This window comes from Hypomesus nipponensis, chromosome 25, assembly GCF_054491055.1.
Source record: "Hypomesus nipponensis isolate SF chromosome 25, ASM5449105v1, whole genome shotgun sequence".
NCBI lineage: Eukaryota > Metazoa > Chordata > Actinopteri > Osmeriformes > Osmeridae > Hypomesus > Hypomesus nipponensis.
Genome location: NC_140385.1, coordinates 3,727,664 through 3,746,400, shown reverse-complemented (window position 1 = coordinate 3,746,400; position 18,737 = coordinate 3,727,664). Strand labels below are relative to the sequence as shown.

Here is an 18,737-nt window from a genome sequence, read left to right as displayed (position 1 = left end):
TCTCTGACCCTAAAAATTGCAAGGTGGGGAAGGGACAGCAGTCAACAACTTCAAATGTCCCATTTTTGATTGTTCATGAAAATAATGGCGCGTTTATGTCAAGGTCTTTGGCAAACGCATAGCTTTTGCCAAACATGAGTCAGTGGCATGGGGGGGGGGGGGGTGGTAGCGAGGGAGAGGGAAGTCTCTTGCACTGTGACAGCAGCTCATATGCATTCTAGGATCAAACCAGAGTGACCACACCGAAACAATATACAGTTCCTTTAAATTTTATTACAAAAACAAATCAGGATTTTTTTGTAATTAACAATACAACAATCTACCTAATCAGGATGAACAAACAGAGACGGGGGGGGGGGTGTAGGAAAGGTGGGATGGAGAGTGTGTGAGAACCTAGTGATAACAAAAAAAAAAGAAAACAATCGGAAACCAATATTTTTTTTTTTATTCAATTTTCTGTTCCAAAGATTTCACAAGTCCACCTCTTAATTTAGAAAAACTATGAAAAAAGGAGAGAGCAAAGAGGATGAGGCGGGGCAGGGAGGGGAGTGGGGGGGGAAGTTCCACAAAATGTTATAAAAGGCTTGGCAAGATTTCTCATCTTAACTATCGGTTCTTAGAAACAATTTCAACTGAAACAAATGTTTGCAATAAAAACCTATAATCCACCCACATACACATATATATATATACACAAACACACACACACACACACACCTGACACCCTGATGGAGGTGTGGTGTTGGGGGGGGGGGGGGAATGAAGAAGGAAAAAAAAGTTTGTCTTTCTGTTGTCTGGTTCAATGTTACCATGGTGACTCGACACAAAAGCAAGGGGGTTCTAGCTTGATATACACACACTGTGTGCGTGTGTGTTTGTGTGTATTATACAAAAAGATGAGTGAGAGAAAGATGGAGGGAAAGCTTGAGGTTGAATCAGCACTAGTTTGGCTCTCTGTGTGTGTGTGTGTGTGTCTGGGGTGAGGGAGGGGGGGGAAAGAAAAACAAAAAAGAGTGTCTGGGTGCGCTGGGCGTTCAGTGTCGTCGCTTCTTCTTGCTGCTGGGGGGCGGGGCTGTCGAGCGGCCCTTCCTCTTCCTGTTTGTGGTCTCCTCCGTGTCCTCGTACTGGCTCTCCTTGTCAGCTGGAGGACAGGCACACGGGAGACAGACAGACAGGCACACGGGAGAGACAGACAGACAGGCACACGGGAGAGACAGACAGACAGGCACACGGGAGACAGACAGACAGGCACACGGGAGACAGACAGACAGGCACACGGGAGACAGACAGACAGGCACACGGGAGACAGACAGAGAGGCACACGGGAGACAGACAGAGAGGCACACGGGAGACAGACGGACAGGCACACGGGAGACAGACAGACAGGCACACGGGAGACAGACAGACAGGCACACGGGAGACAGACAGACAGGCACACGGGAGACAGACAGACAGGCACACGGGATACAGACAGAGAGGCACACGGGAGACAGACAGACAGACACACGGGAGACAGACAGACAGGCACACGGGAGACAGACAGACAGGCACACGGGAGACAGACAGACAGGCACACGGGAGACAGACAGACAGACACACGGGAGACAGACAGACAGACACACGGGAGACAGACAGACAGACACACGGGAGACAGACAGACAGACACACAGGAAACAGTTAAACCAGCCTCCGAAGCCGCAGAAACAGTAGAAGTGGCACCAGCAGTCCGGGGAGCAGAATTTGTAGCACGAATATTAACTGTAGTATCAGTACAGATAGTAGTCCTAGCAGCAGTGCTAACAGTAGCAGTGCTAACAGTACCAGTGCTAACAGTACCAGTGCTAACAGTACCAGTGCTATAAGTACTATCAGTGTGCTGGTGGCCCGTTGTTGTGATCTTACCTTTCCTGGCCTCTTCCTCCAGCTCGTCCCAGTCCTTTCCACTCTCCTCCTCACTGCCCAGAGACTCACTGTAGTCTGAGAGACACACACACACACACACACAACATCACAAGGGGCCCTTTCAAACTGTGTGTTTGTGTATAGAATACACAGAGGTCCCCCGGTCCTCACTTGAATCCTCTGTCTCCGAATCGTAATCTTCATCGCTGTCCTCCTCCTCTTCCTCTTCCTCGTCCCCGGAGGGGTTGAACGTCTCGTCCTCCATCTCTGACTCCGAGTCCTCCTCCACCCCACTTCCCTGACGGAGAGGAAGAGATGGAGGGGGGGGGAGAGAGAAAGGAGAGAATGAAGATTATCAGCAGGATGGAGAGAGATCATCAACAACAGGTATCATATAGTTAGAAGGGCTGTTTGTTTGGTCAGAGGCACCAGAGAGAGACAGACACAGACACAGAGAGAGACAGAGAGAGAGACACAGAGAGAGACACACAGAGAGAGAGACACAGAGAGAGACACAGAGAGAGACAGAGAGAGAGACAGAGAGAGAGACACAGAGACACAGAGAGAGACACACAGAGAGAGAGACAGACAGACACAGAGCGAGAGAGAGCGACAGAGAGCGAGAGACAGACAGACAGAGAGCGAGAGAGAGCGAGAGAGAGCGAGAGACAGACAGAGCGAGAGACAGACAGACAGAGCGAGAGCGAGGAGCAGTCTGGCCCCCAGACCCTCACCTCGCCTTCCGGGTCCAGGAAGGACCAACCGCCCTGCTCGAAGAATCCCTCAGGGTCGTCCACGATAGTCTTCATGATCTTGGTCCAGTTCAGCGACTGAACGCCCTCCGTGTACTTGATGTCACACGAGCTGGGGGGAGGCAGAGAGAGCACGGTTATCACGTGTGTGTGTGTGTGTGTGTGTGTGTGTGTGTGTAACGTTGGTGATGTGGAGGGGGAGGAGGGCTGTGAAGGTTCCGTACTTGAGCCACTCCTTGATGGGGTCCAGGGAGTTGACGGGCACGGCGTTGATCATGGTCACCTTCTTGCTGTAGTCCTTGTAAACGATGACCACGTCAAAGTTCTTCAGGTGGAACTGGACACGCTCAAAGTGCACCAGCTCCACCTCGTCCAGGGTCACCACGAAGGGAGGCTGAGGAGGAGGACAGACTGTGAGATCACAGCCCCACGCTGACTGAGAGCACAGCCCCACGCTGACTGAGAGCACAGCCCCACGCTGACTGAGAGCACAGCCCCACGCTGACTGAGAGCACAGCCCCACGCTGACTGAGAGCACAGCCCCACGCTGACTGAGAGCACAGCCCCACGCTGACTGAGAGCACAGCCCCACGCTGACTGAGATCACAGCCCCACGCTGACTGAGAGCACAGCCCCACGCTGACTGAGAGCACAGCCCCACGCTGACTGAGAGCACAGCCCCACGCTGACTGAGAGCACAGCCCCACGCTGACTGAGAGCACAGCCCCACGCTGACTGAGAGCACAGCCCCACGCTGACTGAGAGCACAGCCCCACGCTGACTGAGAGCACAGCCCCACGCTGACTGAGAGCACAGCCCCACACTGACTGCATCACTGTCAGTGTAACAAGCTGATGGATGATGGACACAGTGGGGTGACTGGAGGGGGTCAGAGGGGCAGTTACAGGGACACTCACCCACTCGGTGGTGTTGACCAGGGAGCTGGACGTGGGCTGTAAGAGGCAGGTGCTCCTGTAGGGGGCGCCCTGGAACCTGGACACACACACGTAACATTTCCATTTACTCTGTTACTACCCATGCACTGTAACCATAGCCACCTCAACCCTCCCCTTCTCTCCCTCCCCCTCTCCCTCCTCACCCCAGGTCTCTGAAGGGGACCTCTCCCTCCCTCCCCCTCTCCCTCCTCACCCCAGGTCTCTGAAGGGGACCTCTCCCTCCCTCCCCCTCTCCCTCCTCACCCCAGGTCTCTGAAGGGGACCTCTCCCTCCCTCCCCCTCTCCCTCCTCACCCCAGGTCTCTGAAGGGGACCTCTCCCTCCCTCCCCCTCTCCCTCCTCACCCCAGGTCTCTGAAGGGGACCTCTCCCTCCCTCCCCCTCTCCCTCCTCACCCCAGGTCTCTGAAGGGGACCTTTCTCTCCCTCCCCTCTCCCTCCTCACCCCAGGTCTCTGAAGGGGACCTCTCTCTCCCTCCCCCTCCTCACCCCAGGTCTCTGAAGGGGACCTCTCTCTCTCTCCCTCCCCTCCCCCTCCTCACCCCAGGTCTCTGAAGGGGACCTCTCCCTCCCTCCCCCTCTCCCTCCTCACCCCAGGTCTCTGAAGGGGACCTCTCCCTCCCTCCCCCTCTCCCTCCTCACCCCAGGTCTCTGAAGGGGACCTCGAACTCCAGCTCCTCCCTGGTGAGCGTCTCCACCTTCTCGATGAAGTTCTTGAAGGCCGACTTGAGCTTGTGCCTCATCTCTCGCTCCATCTGCTCTGCGTACAGGTCGTCGCGGTCGTGCATGTGCTGGTGCTTGCCCAGGTCTGTGGTGATCTCGCCCACCTCCGTGTAGAACTGCACGTCCGTGTGGCGCTTCTTACCGAACATGATGGCGTTCTGGAGGGGGGGGTGGGTCATGTGACAGGGTTACAATGGGTGATGTGGGAGTGAGATGTCGTCATGGCGTTTTGTTTTGTTTTTGCACGTGGTCACGGCGTTAGATGACCATGTTGTTCGGGCGCCAACTGGTGTGGTGGAACATTCTAGTGGAGGGTTAAGAAGTGGGTGTGGGTATAACAGATGGCGCACACACACACACCTTGAGGTGGAAGTGCAGCACGATGATCATCTCTCCGTCACAGGGCTGGAAGATGGAGTGTTTGATGTTGTTGTAGAGGATGTCCACCTTGTCTCCCCGCACCGACGTGAAGCGGAAACCTGGAGGCGGGATACACACACACACGGTTACACAAACACACGGTTACACACACACACACATTCTCTGAATCTGCCTCCTTCCTTTCCTGTTTCGTCCCCCCCCTCCTCCTCACCGTTAGTATGGGCCTCCAGAGAGCCCTGCATCCTTTTCTGGGCGATGTTGGGTCTGATGTACAGGTCTTTGAGCTTGGGGTTGCTGCGGTTCAGGTTGATGACCAGCGAGTCCTGCTTGACGATGCCCTCCTTCTCCTTCTCCTCCGCCTCGCGCATCTTGTAGCGCTTCTGCACCTCCTTGATGATGCGGAAGGCGTTCTGGAGGTTGGTGGAGGGCACGATGGGGTCGCCCGGAGCTTTGAGGTTGGACGCCCGGTACGTGCTGACGGGGGGAGGAGAGAGGGGGGGGGAGGAGAAGGGTGGATCGAGGAGAGGACAGAGGGAGGAGAGAGAGAGAGAGAGAGGGGGGGGGGACGGAGGAGGAGGAGAAGGGTGGATGGAGGAGAGGACGGAGGGAGGGAGAGACAGGAATATGGAGGGGGAGGTGAAAGGAGGTAGGAGTACAGAGGAGAGAGGGAAGGGAAGAAAGGAAGAAGGTGCATTGGGAGAAAGGAGAGGGCGGAAGTTGAGACACACGGCGGGCAGATGAGGCTGGATTTTAAAAAGCGACAGCTATGAGGAGGCGTGTGTCCGCTCACATCTCCTTGACGAAGGTGGCGTCCGGGTTGGGGAAGATGTTGCCCTCGTGGCGGCCGAGGGACGAGCCGGGCACAAAGAAGTTTATCCTCAGGTAGGTGTAGTCACCCTCCACAGACGAGCTGATGTTCTGCAGAGAGAGGGAGAGAGGATGAGAGAGAGTGGGGGATGAGAGGGAGAGGGGAAGAGAGAGAGAAGGATAAGAGAGAGAGGGGGATGAGAGAGAGAGGAAGAGAGAGAGAAGGATAAGAGAGAGAGGGGGATGAGAGAGAGAGGGGGATGAGAGAGAGAGGAAGAAAGAGAGAAGGATAAGAGAGAGAGGGGGATGAGAGAGAGAGGGGAAGAGAGAGAGGGGAAGAGAGAGAGAGGAAGAGAGAGAGATGGATAAGAGAGAGATGGATAAAAGAGAGAGAGGGGGATGAGAGAGAGTGATGAGGGTGACAGAGCCAGGCAGAGAGAGCGCCCAGGTGGCAGGGACCGCCCGGCTCAGCCGCCCCGGCAGAGCAGTACCTTGATGGTGGCGATGTGGAAGGGCGTGGCGATGCCAAACACTGGCATGACCACCGTCTCGTACTTCTTGTCGATGTAGATCTTCATGTCTCTGATGTCCTTCTCTCGAGGCATCTGGGCCACGTTCTTGTAGGAGATGTTGGATTTCCTGGCCCTGGGGGACGGAGGGAGGGAGAGATATTCCTATGTTGGTGATGGAGAGAATGCTTTTTTTTTTTCCTCTTCCATTCACCTAATTATATGGAATGAATATTTCCTGACTGAATATCAGCCCTCCTCCTCCTTCACTCACTTCTGGGTCTGCTGCTCTCCCTTCTGCTCCGTCAGGCGTCGCTTGGCCTCCTCGTTCACCTGATTGGCCAGCTCCTTCTGGTGGGCCCGCCTCTTCTCCTCCGCCGTCATCTCGTTCTGACCAATCAGAGGACAGACGGCGAGAGCTTACACATGCGGGCCGGGACGGGTTTTGAGATGACGAGACAACCAAGACACACACACACACACACACACACTCACTCACCCTGGTCCTGTCTGCCAGCAGGGCGGCTCCTCGCGCTCCCTTCCCCAGCAGCTCCTCTGCGTCGTCTGCATCTTCCTCCTCGTCCTCCTCATCATCGTTCTACAAAGCAACACGCACAGATCAGGCCCTCGTGTTCTGCCCGGCAACAGGTGACAAGAGGGGGGGGGGGGGGGGGGGCGGGGCTTCTCACCTTGAGGAAGATCCCAACGTTCTTTATCTTCTTCTTCACGGGTGTGAGTACTGTGGCGGGGTCGTCCTACACACACACAGACACACACACACACACGTTAGCATGGAAACAGACCCTGTCATGAGGCATCATCTAGTCCTGCACATGTGTGTTAGTGGCAGAGCGTGTGTGGAGAGAGAGTGCGTAGAGGGGGCGTGTCCTACCTCGTTGATCTGGACGCTGTCTCCTATGAACAGGGCATATTTCTTCTGCTCCTCCTTCTTGCCCTCCTTGTTCACCAGGTCAGCAAAGCCCAAACTGATGCTCAACACCATGCCTGACACACACACACATTACACGGATGAACATCCAACCCTTAATCATTAAGACAATGCTGCGTGTGTGTGTGTGTGTGTGTGTGTCTCACCCTTCTTCAGTTTGTACTGGTTTTTACTGTTCAAGACCAGAGAACCTTCACGGAATTCAATACCCATGGCAAACCTGGAAAGGAACAACACACACAACATGAAGACGTGCGAGTGTGTGTGTGGTTGAGAGAAGATGCCCAGGTGTGTGTGTGTGTGTGTGTGTGTGAGAGCCCTCTGGCGTTCCTCACCCGAGGTTCTTGGTGAGTTTGGCCACCAGCTCTGGTTTTTCTTTCTTCACGTAGTCCACAACACTGCTGTAAGCATCGCAGATCTTCACCCCTGGAGGACAACACACTGGCTTAGCCTCACACACACACACACACACACAACGACTCTCCGGTCACACACACACACACACACACACACACACACACACACACACACACACACACACACACACACACACACACACACACACTACCCTCCAGTCCCACACACACACACACACACCAACCCTCCGGTCACATACACACACACACACTACCCTCCAGTCCCACACACACACACACACACCGACTCTGCGGTCCCACACACACTGGCTTAAGTCTTACACACACACACACCTACCCTACCCTCCGGTCCCACCCACCCACCCACCGTGCTTGAGCTCCTTGAGCAGCTCCTCCTCCACCAGCAGCAGGAAGGCGTAGTTGTCCTGCATCTCCTGGGTGGGGTCCACCATCAGGGTGCGCACCAGGTTGGAGCAGTACGACTTGTAGCGGATCCCCATGGCACACGTGATGGCCCCGAAGTGCATGTGGTTCTTGTCGCTGTGGGAAGGGAAGGGGGGGGAGAAGGTTCTGGGTTAGGGGGGTTCATGATGGTGTCAGGGGGTGCCCCCCAACACATGTGAAAAGGTCCCGTCCTAGTCTCTCCCCCCACCCCAACAACCTTCCGTTCGCCGTGGAGACCGGCGCGGTCGACGGGGGTTACCTGACGACGCTGAACTTGAGGCTGTAGTTGCCCCCGCTCTGGATGATTGGCGGGTAGCACATCTCCACGGTGGACGGGTCAGCCCCACCCAGGAACTTCTTCTCCTCGATGGCCTTCTCCACCGACTCAGCCAGCTTACTGTGGCGCACCTTCTGCAGACGGGGTGAAGCGTGGGTGTGGGTGTGTGTGTGTGGAGGGGGGAGAGAGGGAGAAGAGGGAAGGAGGTTAAAATGATGGGTGACAAACGGCATACCAACACTGAGACACAACAACATCATCATGAGCCCAAGTGTGACATTGTGCTGTCGGATTTAAAATACACTTTTGTATGCACTCTCTAAAATGGTGTAATAATATTTGTGTATGTGCATAATACGTAGATCTGCATGTGAAATGTCTTTAATTAAAAAAAAAAAAAAAAAAAAAAACATTATAACAGACAATTCAAATATCTAATCCAATGTAACACAGCTAAATGAGTGTTCTTCTGATTCAGAGTGTACATGTGGGACCCCTGCCCTCTGACCTCGTCTGCGTCCACGATCTCCATGACCCTCTCCTTGAAGAACTTGGAGTAGACCTCGCTGGTGACGGCCGCAGCCTTCTTCATCAGAGCCAGCTCCCCATCCTCCTTCACAGCCATGGTGTAGGCCACCACCGCACTGATGTCCACCTGGGGGGAGGGGGGGGGGGGGGGAAGAGAGAGAGACACAGAGAGAGAGACACAGAGAGAGAGACACAGAGAGAGAGACACAGAGAGAGAGACAGAGAGGAGGGTCGAGGGTTGAACAACTGAACAACCAAAACCACATGCAGACACATACAGAGCACCTCCCTCTCTGCCCGTCTCCCTCCCCCTCCTCTCACCCTCACCTCACCTCCCTCCCTCCCTCCTCTCCCTCCCCCCTCCCTCCTCTCCCTCCCCCCTCCATCCTCTCCCTTCCCCCCTCCCTCCCTCCCTCCCTCCCTCCCCCCTCCCCTCTCACCTTCTCCAGGCCCTCGGCTGTGATCATGTCGTTCCAGCTCTTCATGTACTCTCCAGGGAACTTGTCTTTGCTGAACACCCCGACAGTCTTGCCCTCCTTACTCCCCCTGATTGCCTCCATCATCTTCTCAAAGTTGCCCTTGTTGCTCTCGTTCTGGGAGGAGAGAGAGAGAGATACAGGGAAAGGTTATAGCCAACAATAAAAGCTAGTGTTTCATGAAAGCATGTGTGTGACAGCATTTATACATGTGTGTGTATACATGTGTATTGTGTGTGTGTGTGCTCATGCAGTCTAGAAAAGGCATGAAGGAAGCTCTGAGGAAGAGGTAGAATAACAAGACATTCAATACCATTTCTTAATGGGGTTAAGACAATGCGGGATCCAATAAGTAACAAGGAGCACGCCATGCCCAATAGGACCCTGACCTTTTCCCTGACGAGCAGTGTGATTGGTGGAACCCCGTTGGCGTTCTCGTTGCCCTTGGTGACGGCCACCTGTTTCAGGAACTCCACCTTCTTCTTGCTGGCCAGGAAGATGATTTTGGTCTCGCAGAAGACCATGATGGTGTCGGTCAACTCGTAACCAAACAACCAGGTCTGGGGTCAAGGGGACAACGTGGAGGTTAATACTGGTGTTCATTCTACATAGTTACGCCATGTGCACAGACTAACCCCCCCCCCCAAAAAAAATATATAAATAAATACAAATAATAATAGATATACATTTCTTTAATATTTTATGTTAAATATTAATATAACATGTTTTCAATATCTTTTTATCCGAGTTAAATCCTTTTAACTACTTTAATGATTCTGTAATATGTGGTTAAACGAAGGGCCAAAATTCCTGCAAGTAAATTATCGTTTACGGGGCATTATTTGCTGCTTTGCTAGTGATTCAAACAAATGTATAATAATTGTTCTGCGAGCATCTAAATCTTATGTAGTGAGTGGCTTACCTGGAGAGCTGTTGACTTGGCGTACACAATCTCCTCGTCCACCCCAACCGAGACCACCATGGCATCCACTTTGCCGAACTCATCCTCGGCTTTCTTGAATAGACGCGTAAAACGCGCAAGATAAAAGTTGTTGGTGATACATTCTCACGATAATAATAGATACATTGGAGTGTAGTTGAAACGGACAGCCCTCTGGCTGCGCTTAATAGTTTGACTGTTGAACCTAAATTCTGATAACCGTTTGTTCAGATAATTATAAGCATCGGGGTAAGATGGCTAGTTACTTTATTGAGCAAACTAAAATAAGTTGCTAGCTAGCTCTATGATTAAACACTACCTAGCTATAAGGGAGTTAGATTAGCGTAAATAATGGCCCCCATGTGTGTAGCACTGGAAATACGGAGCCTACTAACAAATGAATCGCTGCATGGATAGAGCATCATGAATGAAAATGGTTCACCGAAACATGCTTGTGTTCAGCTAGCAACTTTCAGATAGTCCAAAACTGGTTGGCTAGCTTAGCAATTAGCTACACGCGGCTAGCAGGCTAACCGGAACGCGTAGAGATGCTGTGATATTGAAAACTTGACAATTAGCACACCTGTACGTGTTGCATTGGATTTTGATATCTAGCTATAAAAAACGTTGCTGAAACTGTCAAATGATGGCTGCTAACTAGTTACATTGATCCTACATTGTGAGGGAACATGGGTTACATACCTATCCATTATTGCTATTGATGCTACTACACTCGTTGCTGGCTAGCTTCATAACGTGGATGTGCCAAATGAAATATAATGCTACTTGCTTGCTAACGAACGTAAGCTAGCTAGTTAGCTGGATGCTGATCTATATTTGGCTAGTTTGCAAGAGAGGAACAACCGGACTTGGACCAAATTAATACAATACATGTGTACCTTTCTAGGTAAAATGAAACTCTAAAATGTACATCTGCAATTATGTTTAAGCATCGGATCAAAAATACAGAGAACAGCACATTAGAGGCCTTCTTCCGCTTATAATTGGTGCCGAATAGGCTCGAGCACCAGGACTCTCTCCAGTCATACCGAAAACTAAGTCAACACCACGACTATTCAAAACGCGGCATGCAGCCAGCATCCTCGGAATAATCTGTAGACAAATTACATCTTGTTTGTTCCCAAAATTAGATTTTTTCTTTTTTAATATTTACCTTCCAGTTGCCGTATAAGCGCTTGATTCGGCGGTAAAACGCGTCCTTGTCCAAGTTTACCGCCATAGCGAATCGTCTGGTCTTTCAAACTCCAGCTCCCGGCTTCTCCGCAGGCCGAATGAGTGTCAACTCACTCTCTTTCCACGCCTCGAAACCCCTCTATCAATAGACAGCCTCGTTTGTACGCTGGTTATTATTCTACCAAAGACGCTACAATCCGTGTAATGCAATTAAAAATCGTTATTTTATATATTTATGAAATAACATATACAATATTACAATCGACGTCTAGTTTAAAACCTCGAAAAACATATTTGGTTTTGCATTAAATACTGTTTTTGTTTCCCTATTCACTGCCACGCACCAATCTCCATAAAATTAATGCCCCTTTTTCGACGTCTCCCCCTCCTTCCCTTTCTCTTTCTCTCCCTCCCCTTCTCGTGGTCGTCTCGTTTACATGGTAGCAGTGAGCATATATAGGACAGTTCCCACCGAAGCGAGGGCAATTTATGCATTTTCTGGTTGTATAACAGACACAAATTTAATGATACAATCTTGCGACAAGCACATTTTGGGTAATAGGTCCTTAGGACAATATGTACAATTGTCTCGACTTAATGATTCAATAAAACAATGTGGGCTTCATTTTATCATGCATATAATACAAGAGTTGCCTATTAATTGTTGGTAAAAATGTTTTACGTGTGTCTTTTGTTTTCCATTCTGTGCGATAATGTTGCACATTGCTCCACAGCGCCTCCTCAGAGACCCAGTCTGGCTGAACCTCGGAGACCATGCGCTTATTTCCCGCCACAGAATTCTGGTTAATCACGTCACCGACTCAACTCCCGCAAAAGCGCGCGGAAATGTCACTGACGTTTGAAGAGTAATTCTGAAAACTCACTAAAAAGTAAAACAAGACGATCAAGTTCAATCACAATATGTCAAACAACTATACCCATGTACCCGAACTTAAAACATATTTAATTATATTTCGTAATAAAAAATACATTTGTGGAAGATGTTTTATGTAAAGCAGGCATTTCGTTAACATAATTTTTAACCTTCACCCATTTTATAGCTGAAAATAGTGCCTTTTGAAAATAAATGTTCCTTTCGTCCAAAGAATGTGTATTTACATGTTAAACATTGTTTATTTAAAACCACACACGAAAAATGTTTTTAAACAGAAAAAACAAGTGTGTGTGTGTGTGGAAGGGGCATCTATATATTACTTCAATCATTTTGTAACATAATCCCAATACTTAATTTTTCACCAAATTCGCCTTGAAGCAAAAATGTATAACTCATCAATGTATGATATACATTTATATCAAAGGAAGGTCTAGCCTTCCAACGTCATCATTAAGTTATATGTTCATGGGGAACTCTAACATAAATGTTATAGACCAAAGAAATCATGTAATGGGGATCAACAGTTACTGTGTGCTTGATATAATTAGTACCTTAGTTTTATCACTGTTAAATCGTCAAATTGTACTTGTACAGTAGACTCAGACAGGACAGGTTTCTGCAGGTTCCATAAAGTACCAGCATCGTTAAAACAAATCAAACTCATTTCTCGGAAATTATCTTCCACAGTGTCGGTCCTACATGATAGTTTGTGAAACAGTGGCATCACACATCATAAGACTGTTTCCTCGACGCACAAAATCAAGTCTTACCCCTGAAAAGGAAACCGTTTCAGTTCAGTACGACAGTGTAGAAAACCCAAACCCCAAAGTGGTTGCCCTCTGGATAGAGATTTCACCTGTGGCTGTGGCTTCAAATGTCAGAAGCCGTGAAAAGAGTCGAACCCATTTGCCATTCCCCCCCCCCCAAGCCCTCCAGAAGTTAAAATAATTAAAAACATGGTCATATAAAACCCTTCTCGTCAAAGGTCTTTCATCTGGTGTTCATCTGCGATCTGCATCTTCTCAGAGCAACGTCAGGGAACTGGAGGAAGACTAGAGTCTCATTCACGGATTCATCACTCATTCACTCATCCATTCCATCCATGGTTCCTGTCCTCCGTCACAACGGTCTGTTCCTTACGTCACGGAGGTGGAGTTCTGCCCCCTGATCGAACACCAGGCCACAAACACGTCCCTGGGAAAGGACATCCAACAATACCTCAATCAATACCTCCAAGAATACCCCCACCAACACTGTCATCAAATAACCCCAACCAATCATCACAGCAAACCCTGAGAGTGAATATCAACACCTCAATTCATTGACTTAGGTAATCAAACCATGTGTACACATGTAGTGCATAAAAATATCCATGTTTAGTAGCATGAAACGAGTGTGTGTGTGTGTGTGTGTCCACGCTCCCCACCTGCAGTGTGTGTGTGTGTGTGTGTGTCTCCACGGCCCCCCCACCTGCAGTGTGTGTGTGTGTGTGTCTCCACGGCCCCCCCACCTACAGTGTGTGTGTGTGTGTGTCTCCACAGCCCCCCCACCTGCAGTGCGTGGCCACACACTCGTTGCTGCAGTACTCGTTGTCCCAGTCCTTGCTCTCCACCGCTGGGTTAGTGCAGCCAGCCCTGGCACACACCAAACTGGGACCAGGGGCGGTGGGGGTGAGCGCAGGCCCCGGGGCCACCAACACCTCCACCTCCATCTGGGGAGGGGTGGAGGGCGGGGGCGGGGGACACAGACAACAATTTTAGCGTCAAATCTCAAACTTTTCCCCCCCCCTCTCACAATCCCACACCGGGTCACACGGCACCCCCCCCCCCCCTCCCCGTTCTTGTGATCTTTCCGTGTCTTACCCCTTCCTCTCCGTCCGTCACTTCCTCCCCTGTCGTCACCACGGCGCACGACTGCCCCACCTCCACGGCGAGAGAGGAGGGGGCGGGCAGCAACGCCGACGCCCCCGCCGAGTCGGACTGCAAGGAGGCGGGGACGATCTTGATCTGCAGAGGAGGCGGGGCCTGCCCGGCCGCACCCCCGCCCCGTGGTTTGGCCTGCAGTGGTGGAGGGGGCTGGGCATGTACCATCTGCTGCAGGCGGGGGGGAGGAGGGGTGTTCTGCATCTGCTGGAGAGGAGGGGGCTGGCGTGCCGAGGAGGAGGCGACCGTCACCCCCCCAGCTGGCATGGCGGTGGTCACGCCCCCTTCCTGCTTGATGATGATCTTGGTGACGGTGGGGGGGTCGGGCGGGGGCGGCGCTGCGGGCTTGGTGGCGCCGGTCCGAGAGCGGGTGGAGACCTGAGAAAATAGGAAACCCTGTTGACTTGGGAGTCAGGTAGCTGAGCGGTTAGGGAACTGGGCTAGTAATCAGAAGGTTGCTAGTTCGATTCCCAGCCATGGAAAATGACGTGTTCTTGGGCAAGGCACTTCACCCTACTTGCCTTGGGGGGGAATGTCCCTGTACTTACTCTAAGTCGCTCTGATAAGAGCGTCTCTGCTAAATGACTAAATGTAAATACATCATATTATTGGGATAGACTTTACAGAATATCAGAGTTTACAGTACAGGGAATACAACTCTGATGTCAATGCAGCCAGACCTGAGGCAGGTCCAGAATGATGTTGGAGGTGCAGATGTTGGTGATGGTGTTCTGGTCGGGGTTGTAGTGGGGCAGGCGGCCCGACCGGGTGGAGCCTGCAGGGGCTGAGAGGGCGGGGGCTGGGGCTGGGGCAGGGGGGGGTGACGGGGGTGACGGCGAGGGGGCGGAGTCCAGAACTTCTATAGTGGGCTGGAGGAGGGTAGAAGGTGAGGGAAAGAGAGAGTGTCACGAGATACAAGGAATAAACAGAGAAGATTTAATATAGCCTGATCTGTGGGCAACGGTAAAGCCCGTAAACAGCTTCCCTTGTAAAATGGGAGTTGGATAAAGTTGGATTTGAAGGGCTTTGCAAAGGAAGTGTGATCTGAGCTGGACGACCCGCTCCACACCTGGGAGAGCTGGTTTGCTCTGTAAGCTGACAGAGCCTTCAGGTACTCCCTCTTGGCTGCCTCGGTCTTCCTCTTGTACACCTGAGAGACAGACGAGAGACCGTGTTGGACAGAGAGAGAGTTGGAGAGAGAAAGTTAGAGAGAGAGGGAGAGAGAGAGTTGGACAGAGAGAGTCGGAGAGAGTGTTGGACAGAGAGAGAGAGTTGGACAGAGAAAGTTGGACCGAGAGAGTTGGAGAGAGAGTTGGAGAGTGAGATTTGGAGAGAGAGAGATGGACAGAGAGAGTTGGAGAGAGAGTTGGACAGAGAGAGTTGGACCGAGAGAGTTGGAGAGAGAGTTGGAGAGTGAGATTTGGAGAGAGAGAGAGATGGACAGAGAGAGTTGGAGAGAGAGTTGGACAGAGAGAGTTAGAGAGAGAGAGAGTTAAAGAGAGAGAGTTGTAGAGAAAGAGAGAGAGTTGGACAGAGAGAGACAGCCATTAGCATGCCTTCACTGGATCACTAGTCTTCACTAGCGTGTGTCGCGTGCAGTACATCAAAGTGGACCCCCCCGCACCTGCTTCTGCTCCTCCCCCAGGCTGTCCCACATGGACGCCACGATCTTGGACACGTCCCCGAAGGTGGCGTTGGGGTTCTGGCCCTTGATGGCCGCCTGCGTGTCCCTGAAGAAGAGGGCGTACGCAGACACGGGCTTCTGGGGCTCGTGGGGGTCCTTCTTCTTCTTCCCTTTCTTCCCCCCCCCCTCCTCCCCTCCTCACCAGGGCTGGGGGGCCGCTGGGGGAGGGGGTGTGGAGGGAGGAGTCGGAGAAAGGCTGGTCTAGGGAGATGACCCCAGGGGAGACGGAGAGAGAGACTGGGGACTCCACTAGTACGCTCTGACGGGACACAAAGAGTGGGAGAGAGAGGGGGGGGGGAGAGAGAGAGAGAGAGAGTGAGACAGAGAGAGAGAGAGAGAGAGAGAGAGAGAGAGAGAGACAAGTGAGAGAGAGACAAGTGAGAGAGAGACAAGTGAGAGAGAGAGAGGGAGAGAGAGAGAGAGACAAGAGAGAGAGAGAGAGAGAGAGAGAGAGAGAGAGAGAGAGAGAGAGAGAGAGAGAGAGAGAGAGGCAACAAATTAGCTACTGTATGCTGGTATTGGTACACATATAGCCAAGTGCAGCTTAGGTTAGGTTAGACTTAGGTTGTCGGAGTTCACATATCTTCCTGACTGGAGGTTATAGGGGTATACAGGCCTTCAAGGCTCAAGATATTTCATAGGTCGGAGCTTCATACAAGTTCATAGGCCAAGTCTTGAAGTTCGCCCGTGCAGACTCACCCGTCTGAAGTCATCCATGTCATCATCCTGTAGCGAGCCGGTGGGCGAGGCCGAGGCTGACAGAGGGTGGTCAGGTGACTGTGGCCGCGGCAGGATAGTCCCGCCCCCCAGGCTGAGCCCCAGCTGGGCGCTGAGCTCAGATTGGTCAATGGTGGTCAGCTGGTTGTGGCTCAAGATGCCGTGACCCATGTCACTCAGCGGAACATCGATGGTCATGGGGGAGGAGCTACTGAACTGAGAGCCAATCGGGTGGCCAAGATCCTGGCGGGAGGGGATAACAGGACTAGAGTGGTTGACACAAATGCGCTATAGTCAAAACGTTTAGATTGTTCTTCAGTCAAAATATTTCCGATAGTTTTTGTGATTTCCAGGTTGGGTATGAACAATCCTCACCATTCCTAGGGCGGACCCCAGGAGTGCGCCCCCTCCTGGCTGGCTGATCACCCCCAAGCTGAGGTGCTCCAGGCCCTGCGAGGAGGGATTGACGAAGGTGGAGGCGAAGGAGGGGTCTTCGCCCCCCACCACCGCGTTCCCGGGGACCACCACGCTGCCCGAGGGGCCCCCGTCCGACAGCTCCCCAAAGTGGGCCACCACGTCGGACACGGTGAGGGCAGAGTCTGGGTCCAGGGAGATGGGGGGGATCTCAAACTCCTCATCACCCAAGCTGGGGGTGTGGAAGGTCTGGAGGACAGGTGTGTGTGTGGGGGGGGGGAGGTGGGGGGGGGGTAGAAGAGAGGTGTAAAGGTACGGAAGAGGTGGGGGAAGTAGACAAGGATGAGAAAGGAAAATGAGGTAAAGATGATATAAAGAGGGGAGAGCATGACAAGAGGGAAAGAGCAAAGAGCGAAAGAGATGAAAAAAATAAAAAATAACAGGGACCAAAGATCCAGGTGTGAAAAGAGGATGAAAAAGAAGCGAGAGGAAAGAGAGAAGGAGAGAGAAGGTTAGAGCTCCTCTTCTCCTCCCCTGTCAGCGTGGGGAAAGAGCGTGAGAGAAAGGAGTACCTCTGAGGAGGAGAGAAAGGGATGACCGGGCCCAGGGATGGCTAGGTAGTTGTCACTGCCTCCAGGGAACTGAAACAACAACAACGGCAGTCTCAGCATCATCACCAACATCATGGACACAGTTGTGTTTACAAACAGCAAGCAAAACGAAGTATTCCCTTCTTAGTGCAGTTTGCGACTTCATGCAAACACTTCTACTGGCATGACTGCAGCAAAGGTCCATGTCTACTGTTCTTTCTGTGTCTCTCACACACACACACACACACACACACACACACACACGCGCCCACACGGTAAACAACCCAATAAAACGGTTTGCCTTCCAACACGTCGGACAAGAAAAACGCCGATAGATTTTGAATCAGCAAACCCTTTGCTTGGTCAAGACATGTAGTGTTAATAACACCAGTGCCCCACACGTTCCAGGGTGTCAGTCACAATAAGTTTTTCTTCGTGCTGGGGTGTGGAGGGTCACCTTGTTCACGGCGTCAAATCCATTGAAAGACTGTGGATCCAGGAACTCTGGATCGCCGTGCTGTCCGGTGCCGTCCGTTAGATCAGAGTAAAAATTCAGGTCCATCTTTCAATTCTCGTCTCATGTGAGATTCAATGGGATGGCAAAACAAGCCGTTACGTCTGTATAGGCTAGACAGCTAGCTAGCATCGACTTGAAATTGCCTTGCCAGGGTCTGTGAGGCTAGGATTACAGAGCTACCGTTAGCTTCACCTACACGTATACCTACAAGACAAGGTCTACGCCGAAAAAGCGTCAACCACCCAATAAATCGGCCTTAGAGACAAACGTTTGCTCCTCCTAAACAGCATGTTGGTGACATGTCCGCACCGGTACTGCTACTAAAAATAGCTTGTCTAGTCAGCAAGCAAAGTACCTAGTTGCTGACTAGACCCAGTCGAACATAACCAGCGTGCTTGACGCAAGGCTGCGGTAAGTCAATCCAGTCTAGGCTCTCTGGGTAGACGCTCCACTGTCGTCTAAATGTCAGATATTATACGTCTAATGTTTAAACGCATGGACCCAAATAATTAAAACCAATAGCTTATGTAACATTTGTAGACAGGTAGCATAACATCATTCAAACTTAAATTAATCTTGAAGAATGGTGCGTGTCTCGTTGCATGACAACTCCTTCTCCCCTCCCTCTTTCTCTCAGCACCCTTCGAGCCAGGATTCTTAATGGAAACGGAACTACGGATTTGGAGTCGCCATATCTTAGGGGCACTGTCAGTGTCAGGAGTCTGGACGGGGGTGTTTTTTGGTCGTTTATTTGCATCGTGTTGTCAAAATAAACTAGGCTATATC

At 51.6% G+C, this 18,737-nt stretch overlaps 2 protein-coding genes across 2 annotated transcripts; both read right to left on the bottom strand.

The window, feature by feature from the left end:
* Window positions 1–253: 253 nt before the first annotated feature.
* supt16h (SPT16 homolog, facilitates chromatin remodeling subunit) lies at window positions 254–11,587 on the bottom strand. The gene is made up of 24 exons (XM_084691522.1): window positions 11,193–11,587; window positions 10,001–10,093; window positions 9,468–9,638; window positions 9,043–9,195; window positions 8,583–8,729; window positions 8,057–8,208; window positions 7,721–7,893; window positions 7,312–7,402; window positions 7,123–7,196; window positions 6,920–7,032; window positions 6,717–6,782; window positions 6,527–6,625; window positions 6,302–6,417; window positions 6,010–6,163; window positions 5,502–5,629; window positions 4,923–5,185; window positions 4,691–4,809; window positions 4,250–4,488; window positions 3,572–3,647; window positions 2,879–3,048; window positions 2,637–2,766; window positions 2,074–2,200; window positions 1,903–1,977; window positions 254–1,141 (listed from the first exon to the last, which is right to left on the bottom strand). The coding sequence occupies exons 1-24, from the start codon at window positions 11,256–11,258 to the stop codon at window positions 1,035–1,037; spliced, it is 3,102 nt and encodes a 1,033-aa protein (XP_084547648.1). The 5' UTR covers window positions 11,259–11,587; the 3' UTR covers window positions 254–1,034.
* Window positions 11,588–12,155: 568 nt separating this feature from the next.
* Window positions 12,156–18,625, bottom strand: tox4b (TOX high mobility group box family member 4 b). The gene is given in 11 exon segments (XM_084691528.1): window positions 12,156–13,301; window positions 13,658–13,818; window positions 13,970–14,407; window positions 14,710–14,898; window positions 15,099–15,179; window positions 15,654–15,831; window positions 15,833–15,972; window positions 16,413–16,673; window positions 16,806–17,093; window positions 17,417–17,485; window positions 17,892–18,625. Coding segments are annotated over 11 exon segments (1,968 nt in total). The 5' UTR covers window positions 17,997–18,625; the 3' UTR covers window positions 12,156–13,243.
* Between the last annotated feature and the right edge of the window lie 112 nt (window positions 18,626–18,737).